Source organism: Topomyia yanbarensis, chromosome 3 (assembly GCF_030247195.1).
Source record: "Topomyia yanbarensis strain Yona2022 chromosome 3, ASM3024719v1, whole genome shotgun sequence".
NCBI lineage: Eukaryota > Metazoa > Arthropoda > Insecta > Diptera > Culicidae > Topomyia > Topomyia yanbarensis.
The window spans coordinates 415,901,159-415,917,842 of NC_080672.1; the positions used below are offsets into that span (position 1 = coordinate 415,901,159).

Here is a 16,684-nt window from a genome sequence, read left to right on the forward strand (position 1 = left end):
TGTATAGAACATTGAACACAGTTTTATTTCATATCTGAGCACAGTGTACCGGAATTGTACACAATTGCGGGAGCTTCAGTAGGGTTGTGGTACCGGTAATACCGATACCGAAAATCCCGGGAATACCGACCCAGTTTTAGTACCGTAATACCGGTACTGAACAGAAGCCAGTACCTGTATTTTCGGTACTATACAATTTTTTATGACAAATATGTTAACTCTGCAGGGCGATCTGTTTCAAAATATCGGTCTGCAAGATAACGTTTAATTATATTAATTTGCCTTCTAGATAAATCGTTGAGATAACACCTTTGTGTGGAAATGAGGTGGGGCCATCATCATAATAATTCTAGAAGTTAAAGTTTTATTAGCGACATTCTGATTGGTTTCCATTATTCAATGGGTGGCGCGTAATAAGACTATGGTCCAAGTCATGTCTGTATTTGATTTGCTCTTAAACCTTTATCTATAATAGAACGAACAGCGATTTAGTAGCGAACAGTTTTAGACTTGGTGAACTGCTTCAAATGGGGCGATTTGTAATTATTGGTAATCGGAAAATTCTGCAAAACTCCATAATTTAACAGGAAAGCAAAGAGCCTGGATATGCGTTAGAGAATAGTAGGCAAACGACATAAAGTTCGAAACCAATTTTCAGAAAAGCAAGAGAGGAAATGCGATTAACGATTTACTGCCATTCTCGCTTTGATTTACTGATGTTAATAGGGTTTCATACATTTACCATCTGTTCAAGTCGACGAAAGTCGCACCACTTTGCAGTTATTGATTTCAAAGTGGCCTAGATTTCGAAATAAAAGAAGGTGCCCAATACGAAAAATATCTTCTGTGAAATGAGTCTTGCCATTCCGAAGCAATTAAGAACAATAAACATGTTTTTTGATCAGCAAAAATCAATCATCTGAGAATAAGATCATCAGTTTGAGCATTCAATTTCAGTTTGAACCTTTTTTCGAATTTTTTAAAAAAAATATTCGAGTACCGGTACTTTACCGGTACTGAGGGCTTCAGTACCGTAGTACCGGTTCTCGCCAAAAAGGGTCGGTACTGCGAACCCTAAGCTTCAGTGCATAAACTACGTCTTTAAACATAGAGTTTGTATACGTCGCACTGATCCGGAGACTTTAGTTCGTTTCGATTGCTTTAATTCAAAACTTTAGTTTTTAAATGTTTCGGATTATCCTCGTCAGTAGCTAACACCAACTTAATGCTAGTTATATAAGTCTAAACCAGCACCGAGTTGGCACCAGTAAGACACTAAAAGCCAAAAAGTCGCACTTCTTGTGTGAACGCTAAAACAACTGGCTGGTACCGAGTGATGTCTCGATAGTAAGCACAGAAGTTCATGTTTTCTGATGAAAAATATTGACCGGAAAGTGTCTTTTAGGATTTAATTTGTAAATTTAATGCAAAGCAGCAGGTGATGCGCTTGTTTTATGGGTGGAATTTTATGAGTAAAATTCGTCACTGTGTAATGTATTTATGACGCTTAGAGCAGTTTTGTTTTCTTTCCGGACATCACGTTGAACCGTATCAAATGAAGAACGATGTTCTGGGTTCTAATAGTTTTCTTATATCTGCTGCTCGAACCTACGACTGGCCGCTAGCAGCTGGGCAAAACTATATCGAGACTTGGCATTCTATTTATATAGGAGGGCGCTAAAGCTGAGTACTTTGGTCGAAGACTATTAAGCGTTTTAATGTGTTAGGTACCTATTGTGTTGTTATTGTGTTGTTTGAGTGTGAAATAAATTATAAATTAAATTGACCCCCACCGGAGCACGTTACAATGTTACCAACGTTACCAGACCACAATTTGTTTGGTTGGTAGTTCCATTGGAGATCTGATAGGAGTAATCCATGGTGAGTGAGGTACGAAGTTTGGTCGCCACTAACTGCCCTCAAGAGGAGCGCCTGTTGATCGATTTCATCGCCTATGTTGGGAAATCTGAGAATGTCGTGGCTGCATCTCTCTAATACTTGGTACGTTGATAGCGTTGAAAAACACTGTTGGGTATGAACGCAATTTTGATCACTGGAAACCCTAGTTTTTGAATAACTGAAGGAGTCAAATACAAAAGCTACTTCACATTCGGGATACTAGGATCCCTTCTGGGACTAGGTGTAATACTAAAATTTGAAACTCGATCCGCGTCACGAAAATGTGACATAATCTTAAACGAATGTAGCGTTGTTAAATAGTTGATAGATTTGTGTCATTTGAGCATCTATCGATTTTGAAAAGTCGAACTCAAAAATTGATTGTAACTTTTAAACGGCTTTTCGCAGTCCTTAGTGGATTAAAGCGACTTGTTTGTCCACGCCACCATAAGCTCTATTTGAAACATTTCCACACCTGCACTGCAACATTTCACCTTCTACTTAGAACTATATTTCACCTATTTTGTACGTCTGCTCCAAACAATATCGATCATAACCAAAGAATATTTAACCAAATGTGTAATTTCATCGTTATTGCAGTAAATCCATGTCGGTTTTCACGGTAAAGATAGACACGTCTACCTTTATCAGGACACATGTTAGTGAACTCGGGTGATTTGTAGTTATACTGCCTAAGCTCGACCCTCATTAACAGAAGACAAAGATTAAGCCCGTACGATATTAAGCCTGTTCGAATGACCCTGCCACTTCTAGTTTTCCGATCTGTTTACTTCACATCCTTGCTCTCACTTGAGTACTATAGCTCTAATATTCATAACTTTCCCTACCCAGTAATCTCTAGCTAATTGAATGTCGTCAAAATGTAAAAAAAGTGAATCTAGATTCAGTTTAAATAATTCGTCAAATTTATTGTGTATTACTTGTAGCGTTTGTGCCAGAAGAAAAAAACCCATATATTGACCATCCACTTACATGTCAGTGATATTAACGAGAAACGATAATCCAGTTTTGAAAGTTCTTGTAATATGTAATTGTTAAATGTAAAATTTGTCTACTTTGCTACTCCACAATATAGTCTCCCCTGAAGAAGGCGCAAACAAGGCGTCGAAACGTTGGAGTTTAAAAACAAACAAATCAAAGTTTTAATCCACTAAGGACTGCAAACAGCCGCTTAAAAGCCGCAAACAAACCGAACATTGTATTGAGTGAGCCAGGCATAAATCGAATTTCGTTCCTCTTTTACTCGAGGGTTTCAACATTCTTGAGCTCTACTGCCCTAATTATTTCAGAATTAATATGTTGGTTAAGACCCAGCAAACCATCAATCGTATAACAATATAGAAAAAAAACTCGTAAAGAAGTCTACAAAGAGTCAAAATCGTTATGACAGTTGATTTTAGTCTTTTTGCCTTTCTCAATAGAAAGGTATTGCAATTGCTCTGAAAACCGACTTTTTAACGGAGGCCCGGAGGGCCGAGTGACATATACCATTCGATTCAGTTCGTCGAGTTCGGCAAATGTCTGTGTGTGTATGTATGTGTGTATGTATGTATGTGTGTGTGTATGTGTGTGTGTATGTGACCAAAAATGTCACTCATTTTTCTCAGAGATGGCTGAACCGATTTTGACAAACTTAGTCTCAAATGAAAGGTGCAACGGTCCCATAGGCTGCTATTGAATTTCTAATGGATCCGACTTCCGGTTCCGGAATTACAGGGTGATAAGTACGAACACGCAGAAAATGTCGATTTTAATAAATTCTGCAATGAATGTATAAAGGTGAAAATTTTTCCAAAATATGACCACAACTGCTTCGATTTGTAGTATTAGGTCACTAACATCCATTCAAAGTCTATTTGGCCACATTGGCCACCATCATCGGTTCCGGAAGCCCCGGCGGAAGTATCTAAATTCAGAATAACAGTCACATCGGTTTCCCGGAGATGGCTAGACCGATTCAACCAAACTTAGTCTCAAATGAAAGGTGTTGCGCCTTCGTAAATGGTTATTTAATTTCATCCCGATCTGACTTCCGGTTCCGGAGTTACAGGTTGTGGCGTGCGATCACATAGCAAATTGTGATTCAAACCGATACTCCGATGAAAGCAAAAAAGGTAAAAATTTCGCTAAAATGTCTCTCAAACAACTTAAATTTGCTGTTCTAGGTCACCGACGGCCAACCAAACTTTCGTTGACTACATTGACCACCATAGACGGTTCCGGAAGTGCCCGGGAAAAGCGGCCACCTTTCAAAATTTACGAACTCACATCAGTTTCCCGAAAATGGTTGGGCCGATTTTCACAAACTTAGTCCCAAATGATAGCTATAATATCCCCATAGATGTCAATAAAATTTCGCACGGATCGCTTATATGGGTCCGGAAATATAGACTAAATCGTCCGGTCACATATGAAATTCCCATATAAGCCGGAACTCAAATTTTTTTTTTCAAAGGGGGGACCTCATGAAATTTCAGAAATCGAATTCGTATTTTTGATGCCAAACATCTTTAAAATGCATGAAACGTCGAGATTTTATGTTATCTCGAAAAATTTTTTTTTATAAAAATCGACTTTTTGGGACTTTGCCGATTTCGCACCTTTTTTCAGTTCAATATTACCATGGCTGTTTTTTCTTTTTCAAAATTTTCACATTCTCGTGATTCATGATTGAGAAAGGCACAATTGCACCGCTAGGTGGATTAAAATAGGTTTTTCAGTTCAATATTACCGTGGCTGTTTTTTCTTTTTCAAAATTTAAGAACTCGAATAATGATTTATTTTCCTGTATATAGTTGTCATGTGATGTATAATAATAAAATGTAATATATGCATTTAAAAGTTTTTAATGAATATAAACAACGCACACATTCTCGTGATTCATGATTGAGAAAGGCACAATTGCACCGCTAGGTGGATTAAAATAGGTTTTTTACAATGGAGAATACATTTACGTACTAGACCAGTACACGTGCTGTTAGCAGGGCTGTAGAGAGAAATTACGGGCCCGGGGGATCTAGCATAAGGGCCCCCTCCATCATTGTAGATTTTTCGAACACAGAAACTGTTAAGCTTGAAATCTGAAAAATAAATATCAACTATTATGTATTTCATAGAGAACTATACGAGAATAGTGCTGTTAATTTCAATGGCTTTTATCATTTCAAAGGGTGGTACGGTCATTTTTTTTGTTTATTTTCCGTCGGTCTCTGTTCGCACTGTGTGCCTATCACTGACACCAGAGAGGTGACTCCAAAACCAGAAATCGGTTCATCTACACCGGGACCACCGACTCTACTTTCCTTGTGAATAAAGACGTGACACAGAGTTTTCACCTCAGAACATCCTTGGGATTGAAGCCAGACCCACTGGACTGAGCAGCGGTCACGCTTACCACTTAACCACCGGGCGTCGTCTAAAATCAAAGTTTTGTCAAACAACAATGATTAAGTTCAAATAGCATCAAATACAGAAAAATATTCAGTGCGTCATTTAATTACTGCCATCAAATTCTGTACAACCACCTCGTCCCATTTGTTCGCCACATACAGTTTACTTTGACAGTTTTAAGTCTTCTTCAGGTTCCGCTTGACGATGGACCAATATTCCTCGATAGGGCCGAGTTCTGGTGTGTTGGGAGTGTTCTTGTCCTTGGGCGCCACCGGATTCTTGTAGGCGTTATACCACTACATGTTTCTGTTTACTTTTTCCGTAATGGCAGTATTCAAAATTCGGACAAAATAGCGTGGAATAATCGTATTGTTTCACGAAAGACGTTATTTTCATGCACTTTTTCACATAAATTTCCTTGTTGACGGGCTCGGTCGCAATGAAAATGTCACATCAAACCACAGGTACAGAAAGCTTGCCGTATCAGATATTTCTGTGTGATCTTCGACAGCTTCATATGCTTGAAAATATCGACTACTCTTCCTCCCTTAACTTTTAACGGTTTCACTAACTTGGTGTGCAAGTACTTCGAATTCAGGCAATACGCGAGCAAAATTCCGCTGTGTTTCGGGGCCGTACACAAATGACGTAGCTTTTTTTCAGCTATTTTTGACCCCTCCCTCCCCCCTCGTAGCATTTGGTCACAAAATTCTAACCTCCCCCTCGTAAATAACGTAGCATTTACCTACCCCCTCCCTCTCGTCCCATGCACAGCGCCCGGGTGATGAAAAAAAAAATTACATGCTTTTCAATTATTTTAAATACATGTCCTTTCGAAATGTTTGACGACTTTTATCAACAATTTCATTATAATAGCAAATTACGTGCAAAATGAGCCCATTTCATCATAAATATAGTGTTGATAGTTTTGTTTTGAATTTTATATGTCAAGGGGAGCATGAAGAGAAGTTTTCTCAATCCTGTAGCTGCCAATGATTCTAAGAAGCATACGTTCATCTAAATCACTAAATTTAGTTTGGTTGATTCCGAAGTGAAAATTTAATTCAGCTTCCAAACTAAGTCTACTAGTTAGCAACATTACCTAACTAATGTAGCAAGTTAAATCCGCATACAAAATCTTTTCGTATTTTTGCGAACTTGAAATTGAAATTCTGCGAATCGTAAAATTTACCTCGTGAAAAACCGCATCAAAAGTAACTTGTTTGAATTTAAATTCATTTCTCTTGGGAATGGAGGATCATCAAATTGTTTTCTCTAAACAATGGGTTTTAAACATAATGCTACGTCGCACAACTTCTGACCATACCCTCCCCCTCGTCACACTTCGTCACAAATTTGGTATACCCTCCCTACCCCCCAAAATGCTACGTCATTTATGCATGGCCCCTTATGGGGCAAAATATTTAGAAGTGGAAGTAAAATAAGATTGAATGAAGAAAATAGAAAGAACACAAAACTTGGAAAATGGAAAAAGAAACAAAAACGCAAATATAAAACAAAAGAAAAAATGCTAAAATTCATTTAAATTGAGAAAGCTTGTTAAAAATGGTAAAAACGGTCGAGTTCTCGTATTCAAACAAAAACACGAACAATTACTGTGGATCGATTTCTTCGTGGATTTTCTTGTTCTTTTTTGATTTGTGGAGTTATTAAGAATTAGTTTCACAAATCGTATTTCTAAAAGAAGGTTGCTGAGTTTTTTCTTATTTCTAATACATTATTTTGTGATTCATTTAGCAGCCACGTCGGATCGAAATAAGTAGAAGTAGAAGTTACATGTCGTCTTGAAAAAATAAAAAATCGCTATTTTACTAATCATTTAAAGAAACACTGTTTTCTTGAAACCCATACACAGATTGAAAGTTTAGAATTAATTAGTAAAATACGAATCAAAATCAATTTCGAGAGCCTAGAACTTTGGTCAAAATTATGAGATAATTGTTGTAAAGTATGAAATAGAAAGTAAATTACAGTCTTTTAAAACACAATTCACAAAAAAAGATCTTGTTTTTTGCCCACTGCACGTTAAAATAGTTTTTGAGTTCCAATATTCAAAATTTTCCTTTGATTAGTTTAATGCAGTATAAACTTTATAATGTAATAATGTACGATTCGCTTTATAATAGAAATTGAAGGAAATTAAATCATATTAACATTGAAACTCTGATTGAATTTTCAAATAAAATGTTATTGAAAAAATATTTGACAGAATAACTACTTCTGTTCAAAGTCCGGGCCCCCTACAAGACTCCGGGCCCGGGGGGAAACACCACGTTCCCCCTCCCTTTCGGCGGCCCTGGCTGTTAGTAGATGCCAAGCTACCACATGGGGTGTACTGGTACCGACTAAAGTCCATTGTTCCCCTCAGGGACTACCTCTCGGTATTACTTCTGGGGGGATGGCTGTACTTGATGTACTCATTCACACTCGCTCACGCGTTCATACGTCCTGTATGAAGCTTACTTGGGTGCTCTCTCTGTCACACCTTGATTCACTCTCTAACACTCCACATGAGACTTACTTTTGTGATCACTTTTTTCATTCCTTGCTAGGCTTACTTTTGTGCTTGCCACTAACATACCATGCGAGACTGACTTGGATGATCACCCTTTCGCTCCTCTGCCACGCCACGAGGTATCGATAGCTAAGTCCCGACATACTACGCTACGACCCTCCCGTCTTGGCATGAGGCAGTCCACTTATACGCCTATACACTCACTCTTCTGTCTTGCTTCGGGGTGGCTGGGTTTACCCCTTACGCGGTTGCCATTCGCTGCGCCAACCTGCCGCGGCATGAACAGACCATTCACTCTCTTATTTTGCGCTTAGCCTTTTTCGCTCCAGCTAACCAATCACTAGTTAGCCGTGCCCGTCGTCTGTTGCTCGGTTCGCCAGATTACCTGTAGCCTACTGGCAATCTGGATGGTAGCAGCCGAGACTGCGTTCCACTTCTTCACCGATTGACACATCCGCTGAATAAGGGTATCAGGGGTTGTGTCCCAGCCACAGACGTCAAGCATTGCTCTTCTTTCGACGTTGAACCGATGACATACGAACAGTATGTGTTCGGCAGTTTCATCTACACCTGGGCAGTCCGGGCAGACTGGGACCTCCGCGTGTCCGAACCTGTGGAGGTACTGACGGAAACAGCCATGGCCTGACAGGAATTGTGTCAGGTGGAAGTGAACTTCCCCATGGGGTCTTCCCACCCAGCTCGATATGCTAGGTATCAGCCGGTGGGTCCACCTACCTTTCGAGGAGTTGTCCCACTCACGCTGCCATCTGGCGACCGAGGTCGCCCTGGTGCGCTCGCGGGCTCCCCTATTTCCACGTAGCTCAAAGCACTCCTCATCTTCCCGAATAACCAGCCCGACTGGCATCATGCTCGCTATCACGCAGGATGCATCATGTGATACCGTGCGGTAGGCAGATATCACTCTGAGGCACATCACGCGGTAGGTGCTCTCCAGTTTCTGTAGGTAACCGGTTACCCTCAGTGCTCTTGACCATGACGGGCCGCCGTACCTGAGGATAGATACGGCAACGCCTGCCAGTAACCTACGTCTACTGGCGCACACCTTTGAGCTGTTGGACATCATTCTCGATAGAGCCGCAACAGCAGTCGACGCTCTCTTGCACGTATAGTCGACATGGCTGCCGAAGGTCAGCTTGTCGTCTATAATGACTCCGAGAGACTTCAGACTTCGCTGTGAAGTGATCGCGACTTCTCCCACATGGATAACTGCATGTTGTGCCGACTTGCGGTTGTTGACGATAACTACCTCCGTCTTATGATGAGCGAGCTCCAGGCCTCTCGCGCTCATCCATTCCTCCACCGTGCTGATCGCGTGTTCTGCGGTTAGTTCTACCTCAGGGATTGACTTCCCGTAGACCTCCAAGGTTACGTCGTCAGCAAAGCCGACGATCTTGACCCCAGGAGGGAACTTCAGTCTCAGAACCCCGTCATACATGAGGTTCCATAGCACCGAGCCTAGGATCGAGCCCTGCGGGACTCCGGCGGTAATCGGAACCCTTTTCTGACCGGCATCGGTCTCGTATAGCAGTACGCGGTTCTGGAAGTAGCTTTCCAGGATCCGGTAACGAGAGCGCGATGGCATCCCAGCTTGCACTGTTGAATGCATTCTTCACATCAAGTGTCACTAACACACAATATCGAATACCTCGCCTTTTCCGTTGGATCGCTATCTCGGCGGTTCTTACCACTGAGTTGATAGCGTCCACCGTGGACTTGCCCTTTCGAAAACTAAACTGATTACTTGACAGGCCATCCGTACCTTCTGCGTACGGAGTTAGCCTGTTGAGGATGATCCTCTCAAGCAATTTGCCCGTCGTGTCAATCAGACAGATTGGTCTGCACGCCGATTGGTCTCTCGGCGGCTTCCCGGCCTTCGGCAACAGTACCAACTTCTGCCTTTTCCATCTACCCGGAAAACGGCACTCGTCAAGGCATCTCTGAACAGCTAGCCTGAATATGTTCGAGTTCGATGATTGCTGTCTTAAGAGCGCTGTTTGGAACTCCATCAGGCCCTGGAGTTTTGTTCGTTGCTTCATTTGTCACCGGGGCCATCAGGTCGTCCGTACCCACAGTGCCTTGCGGCGCAGGGGGCCCAGGGACTTGTGGCTCGAGACGGGAAGAGTACTTCGATAATCGTCGCCAACCGATCTGGCGACTGTTCGGGAGGTGAGGAGCCCTTCTTTGGACTTTGTCATCACGATCCAGTAGGCATCGGCCCACGGATTCACGTTGGCACTCTCGCACAAATTGTCAAAACACGCTCTCTTGCTGCTCTTGATGGCCTTGTTAAGGGCCGATTTCGCAGCTCGAAACACTTCCCGGCGGTCCACTTTTACCTCCTCGGTGCGAGCTCTTTGCATCCTACGTCTAGCTCTGAGGCAGGCTGACCGTAGAGCTGCAATCTCGGCACTCCACCAGTATACCGGGCATCTGCTGTTTCTTGGCAGAGTTTTCCTCGGAATAGTGGCGTCGCACGCGCGTGAAAGGACGGCTACCAGCGCATCCCCGCTTAGACTATCGGTGTTGGCCTCCAGTCCCAGGGCCGCGGTGAAAGCTTCGATGTCGAAGTGATTGGACTTCCACCCGCGTACCTGACAGGGATCTCCCACCCTCGGATGATGCACACCATAGTTGATCCTAAAGCGGTTTGCTAAATGATCGCTATGGGTGTAGCCTTCGTCTACCCTCCATTCCATGCTTGGAACCAGACTCGGGCTGGCAAATGTTACGTCAATCCACGCCTCCACTCCGTTTCTACGGAATGTACTACGGGGCCATTGTTAGCTAGCACAGTATCGAGTTTCGCAAGCGCCTCCATTAGCGCTTGGCCACTGCTATTTGTACAGCGGCTGCCCCACTCTACTGCCCAAGCGTTGAAGTCTCCCGCTATGACTACCGGTTTCCGGCTCACTAGGTTCGGTCTTTGTTTAGTATCATGAAAACGTCGTCTAAAGGGCGAACACGAAATTATTGCGACACTGAAAATGTCATGCCAATTTTCTTATAATGTTTAAAATCAAACAAAAACTTTAGGGTAGTTTTATACATATATTTACTTCAAAAATCAAAAGAAAAGGTAATCGATGGAGCCTTGAGTGTAAAATTGAACGAATTTTAGCTTGATGTCCTCCATCAAAGTCTTTACAGTGTCATACGGTACCAGTTTCTCAGTTTTTTTTCCATTTTCTCAACATGTCCTTCTCGTCTTTTACTGTCTTCTTGCTCTTCCGAAGTTCCCGCTTCATCATTGCCCAGTACTGCTCCGCACAGTTTGGCGAATTCATGTCCTTTGGAATAAAATGGACAGAATTGGGCTCATACCAATCCAGGACACTTTTAGAATAGTGGCATGATGCCAAATTTGGCCAAAATAGCGGAGCTTCGTCGTGCTGCTGCAAGAACGGAAAAAGGCGCTTCTCGAGGCACTCTGATTTGTAGATCTCGCCATTTACTGTGCCCTTTGTCACGAAAGGCTCACTCCTCAGTCCGCAAGAGCAGATGGCCTGCCAAATAAGATATTTGGAGGCGAACTTCGACATTTTCTTCTTCTTAAATTTGTCATCCACATAGAGCTTGCTCTTGCCGGTGAAAAACTCCAACCCCGGAATTTGCTTAAAATCGGCTTTTATATACGTTTCGTCGTCCATCACACAGCAGCCATATTTTGTCAGCATCTTCTCGTAGAGCTTCTGTGCCCGAGTTTTAGCCGTCGATTGTTGCCGCTCATCGCGGTTTGGGAAGTTCTGTACCTTGTATGTATGTAGTCCAGCTCTCTTCTTTGCATTCTGGACGTAGCTCAGCGACATGCCGATCTTTTTAGCCAAATCACGGCTTGAGACGTTGGGATTTGCTTTAATCATCCACTTCACCTTTCCCTCCGGCTTTTTGTTCTCCGGTCCCGGTTTTCTTCCAGCTCTTTGCCTTGGTCCAACGTCAACCGCTCCTGGAACCGCTTCAACACTCTGGAAACGGTTGAATGGTGAATGTTCAACATTTTTCCCAACTGCCGGTGCTACAGGTCAGGAAATTCCAGGTGTTTGGAAAGAATTTGTTCTCTCGACTCGCGTTGGTCCATTTTCGTTGAATCGAAAAAACACGACCTCGAGTTTGACAGCATGTAAACAATACACATCAATGAGAAAGTGTGCAAAATTTGGTTGATTTTTACCCAATGGTAAAAAAGTTATGCCCTGTTGAATGTGTCGCAATAATTTCGTGTTCGCCCTTTAGTCAGAAAATGAAAAGGAGAAGGGGGCTTGTATACTCCCAAGCCCCTTTTTGGATAGTTTAGTATAACATGAGGAATACATATTCAACGCAGATTTATAGCGCTGAATTCAAAATTAATCCTTCGTGTTTGAGTGCTACTATTTAGGGGCTCTGCTGTTATCTCATTTAAAATAGTACAACGGTTTGTAAGTTTTACATATTTGAAAACTCTATTTCTTAGCTGTTCAGTGACAGAATTTAAAAAAAAAAAAAATGCATATCCATAGTGAAGTCTTGGAATTGTTTCTATTGACGTTTTCATTTGAAAATCTAAGAACGAAACCAGGATAGCTACTTCAAACAAACGTTTTTGATAAAATTGAGTTAGGTTCATGCAAAATAGTGAAATTAGTAAAACTGTACACCAAGTTAGAACCTAAGACGACTTCCAGAACTGATTTAGTTTTAGCCTCAAGCAAAAGCAACACATAAGTTATTAGGTGTAAATCCTAAATCTTGTAAATGTTACTTCCTACAGCAACGATTGTAGTACGATCCATATTTGGGTCTATCAGAATATTAAGTAAGTTCAGTCGTTCACATTTACAAGGATGTAATGATTCTTTGTCTTATACAAAACAATCTAAAAAGGGGACTAAGGAGTACACAAGCCTTCTTAATTTTCTGACTACGTCTATGTTATTCAGCAATTCATTCTGAACATTTCATCCGAAGGTACCAAGTCTCTGCGATGAATATATTCTCATTTATTTAAGTTTTAAATGTCGACGTTGGTGATGCACTGGCAGTGTTGGAAAAAAATAATAAATTTCTGCATTTGGATTGCACCATAAGTTTTAAAATCGTTATAAATATTTTTTGAAAACTCGTAGCTAATTACGGTCTTCGACAAAGTTGTTAACTAAGGTTTGAACTATAGTTTTTCATATTGGATGAAATAGCGATCTTTATTAACCTAAATGCAAAATAATTAATTTCCCCATATAAAATTCCATACAAACTTTGAACGCAATGCGCAAACCCGGGAAGCAACCAAGCGCTACCAAATTTTGCACAGGTATTTGGAACTACAAAAGGAACTCAAAAAGTGCTGTGCTGACAAATGTCATATGTCGGGCCACTCTACTGGGCATGCTTTGCTAACTATATAGGAGACGTGCCATTACGAATCCAATATCACTCCTAGATCCTTCACGGAAATAACGCGTTCAATTTCTGTATTCAGTAGAGGGTAGCTAAAACAGTTCTTCAGATTTACACACATGCGGTTCGTGCTACATCAATCAGCCAAGGTTTAAAATTGTTGTTGGAGCAATCTACAATCTTCAGTGGAGCGGATGAGAAGAAACATCTTGAGATCGTTTGCAAAGGACTGGCGTGGAGTCTTCAGAACTAGATGAACGTCGTTGAAGTGAAGCAGAAACATCAACGACTGCAAGTGACTTCCGTGGGGTACTCCTGACGTAGACATATTTCTCGATATGTAAGATAGGATCGAAACAACTGCAACAAACTACCGTTGATTCCATATCTCTCGGTTTAAGTGCATTCCTTACTCACTGTTGTGTAGGATGTTAGGCATAAATAGCAGGTTAGTCGCAATCGAATGCCTAGACGTGAAACCATGTTGATTGTCACTTGGGTACTTGCAATGAGCCTGAAAACGTTCCATAATCACCAGCTCGAACAACTTCGAGAAAGCACTCAATGAAGTAACTCCGCGGTACATAGTTTTTGGCGTCTCGCTTATTTCTCTTTTTATGAACTGAGAACATGTTTGCAAACTTCCAGCAAGATGGAAAAAATGCCACTGACAATAGAAGCTCTAAAGATGCGATGTATGGCTAAATTTTCCGAAAAAATTGATTTGAAAGAACTTTTCTGACACACACCTAATATGGAAAAGCCCTAGTACACCCCTAACGGAAAATCGTAGCGAAGAAATACTTGTTTATTGAATACTATCGGAAAAGAAATCAAATTACTCCAAATTTAGTTTGTTCCTCACGAAGATACCCAAATACGCTACACTCTACTATTACCACACTTCCCTTGAATTCCATAAATAGCATCCTCGAACAAAAATTTTAACATATCGTGGCTGTTAACACGTAAAAACTGAAATGAAATCGAACAATTTCGTAAATTTTGGCAGTTTGACTACTTTACCCTAATACCAGGAATATTCCGGGTACTAAAGCTCTGGCCACAGATGCGTGCAGCAGACCAAACTAATTGCGTTTGATTTGTCATCAAATTCCGCCACTTTTCATACACAAATTATGATATGAATCCCGCGGCGACTAATAAGGTGCCTCGGGTTGCCCACTGTGCGTTGGTTTGATCATCCAAAACCAATCAGCACGGATCTCATAGAAATGTTTATGCGAGAAATTTAGCCATCCGTCCTTGCGTCTGAAACTGTGTGCGCGAATGCGTTCTGCACTACTGGAAAATTCAACTGCCACCCCGGACGAAAAAGGACAGTCGACTTCACGGTAGACAGCGTTTTTGCGCACTCAATTAGTGCGGAAGAAGAATCGTAACATCGCTATTGACTGGAACGGGTAACTGTTAAGGCGTGAAGAACGCACGTATGGAGGTTGATTGCAAGTGAGCTTATGTTTACATGTTGAAATGGTGACCTTCAAAGTAAAGAATCAAGCTTAAAAATTTACGAAGGGGAGACTTCGAGTTGTTTAGATATTACAAAAAGAATTATCATTTATGAGTTTAAAACATCCCTCGGAAAATGCCGATGCTTGCCCGTAGTGATGCTAGTCTCGTTCGTTGGCGCGCAATGAGCTTATTTTCGCGAAATAGCGAGAACACTCTTAGTAGTCCATGCTTTTCGTGCATTCATAATTGCCCGTGGTCTCCAATGCATTTCTCGCTTGCAAGATAACACGGCACACGAGCATTCGCGAACGAAAAGCTTCCTCGAACTGCATTACATACTAGATGAAAGCTTGGGTTTCTCGCGGCGAGCATTTGCGCTCGAGATTTTGCTTCACCCGGGCGCGAGCGATAGAGAACGCTAGGCATGCTATTCGTACACGCTTGCGAACAAATGGGCTTGATGTGCTTCTCGTTCGTTTCGTAACACTGCTTACCCGACGGGGGTGTATCTATTGCTACGTGTGTTTTCCTATTTCAAATAATAGAATTTAATTTATTCGATTTTCCCATTTATAAAACAATTTAAAATGGCATACAATCTCAACGTACCTCAATGTAGACAGTATGTACTTGACGGTAGTCTCCAGAAAGCCCTTCATCCATGGCAGACTGTCGTAGAACGGAACGGGGATCACGATCAACGGATGTGCATCACGATCCCGCCCACCCGGCAGGTACGCCGTCTGGGTATTCAGCGCGTTCAGAACGTCCGCTTCCATTTCAAAATCGAAATATTTATTTCACTACGATCACTAAACACTAACAACCAAATGAGGCCATTGACTTCTTTAACAACCAACAACCAGTCAGCGAATGACTCACTGTCACTTTCGGTCGCCGGATAACCACTTGGGCCGGATGGCGTTAGATCACACAAAAACACTCCCGATTAGTAAGTGATCCTCCCTAAAATCGAAAATTAGATGGCGTATATCTGTAATTTATGACGATCTATTTTTTCCATTAACCGCACCAAATCGGTAGTTCCGTTTTTGGGCTCGTTTGTTTTCACTTTCGTTCCACGGCCTGTGTCCGTAGCTAATACACATTCACGTAAGTAAACCCACGGGTACGGCTTAACTATTGCGCGATCCGAAACTTAACGGATCATTGGCCCGGCAACCGGACTACTTCACGCAGCAACTCGTCGAGCACCCAAAATTGAAACCATTTGTTTTATCTTCCCACTTAGGAGCTTCGAAACAATTTCCAATCACCAGAAAACTTATCGTCGGTCTTCCTCTCGCAATGGCTAGCTCAATTACGGCTAGGCATAGAGCCGGCAACCAAACGGTGGACGGTTGGTTCAAAAAACGGTGACTATGCAGGGCGGTGTCATCATGTGTGCGACGTACGACGCGGTCCGATGGTTGTTCGAATTGTGAGCACCTACATATTTTTATGTTATGCACGCGCACGGACTTATGCGGCACGGTCAGGTCGAGCGATAACGGAGAACTGTGCGCGCCCGATCCGCTCCAGTGGCATTCGAGCGACTGATGGGCGACATTCAGGCACACACGATACCCGCGCCAGTGCTGGCAGTTGGGACGGTTTTGGTGCTCTGGGCTTGGAGAGTCGGTGAGATCTGTTGGATTGAAAGAAAAAGAATGATATTGAAATGTTTCTGAAAAAGTATTGAAGGGTATTGAAAAAATCAAATAACTAATATATTCAAAGATAAAACTTTAAAGAATGAGTAATTTTCAAACAAAGAGCGAATTTTTATTTTTGAAACTATCATTTTAAGGGATACCGTTTGCAAAAAAAATTAAGAAAGTTTGAATTTATGTAAAGGCATAAGGTAATGATTTTATCAACTCAAAATTATCGTTTTACATTTCTTATAAAAGAAATGTATAGAATTCGCTCAAACTTTCAAGATGTTTTCCGAGGCCCGGAGGGCCG

At 41.8% G+C, this 16,684-nt stretch overlaps 2 protein-coding genes across 7 annotated transcripts in view; both read right to left on the reverse strand.

Moving 5' to 3' along the window:
- Positions 1-15,645, reverse strand: part of LOC131690174 (titin) — a 413,707-nt gene extending 398,062 nt beyond the window's left edge. For all 6 annotated transcript variants that reach the window (XM_058975744.1, XM_058975739.1, XM_058975746.1 and 3 more), the window contains exon 1: positions 15,326-15,645. In XM_058975744.1, coding sequence (XP_058831727.1) covers positions 15,326-15,495 — 170 coding nt within the window. In that variant the 5' untranslated portion in view covers positions 15,496-15,645. The remainder of the gene's footprint in view (positions 1-15,325) is intronic.
- A 242-nt stretch (positions 15,646-15,887) lies between these two features.
- The window catches only part of LOC131688365 (uncharacterized), a 114,619-nt gene continuing 113,822 nt past the window's right edge, over positions 15,888-16,684 (reverse strand). The window contains exon 3 of the mRNA XM_058972571.1: positions 15,888-16,364. Within this exon, the coding sequence (XP_058828554.1) occupies positions 15,904-16,364 (461 nt within the window). The 3' untranslated portion in view covers positions 15,888-15,903. The remainder of the gene's footprint in view (positions 16,365-16,684) is intronic.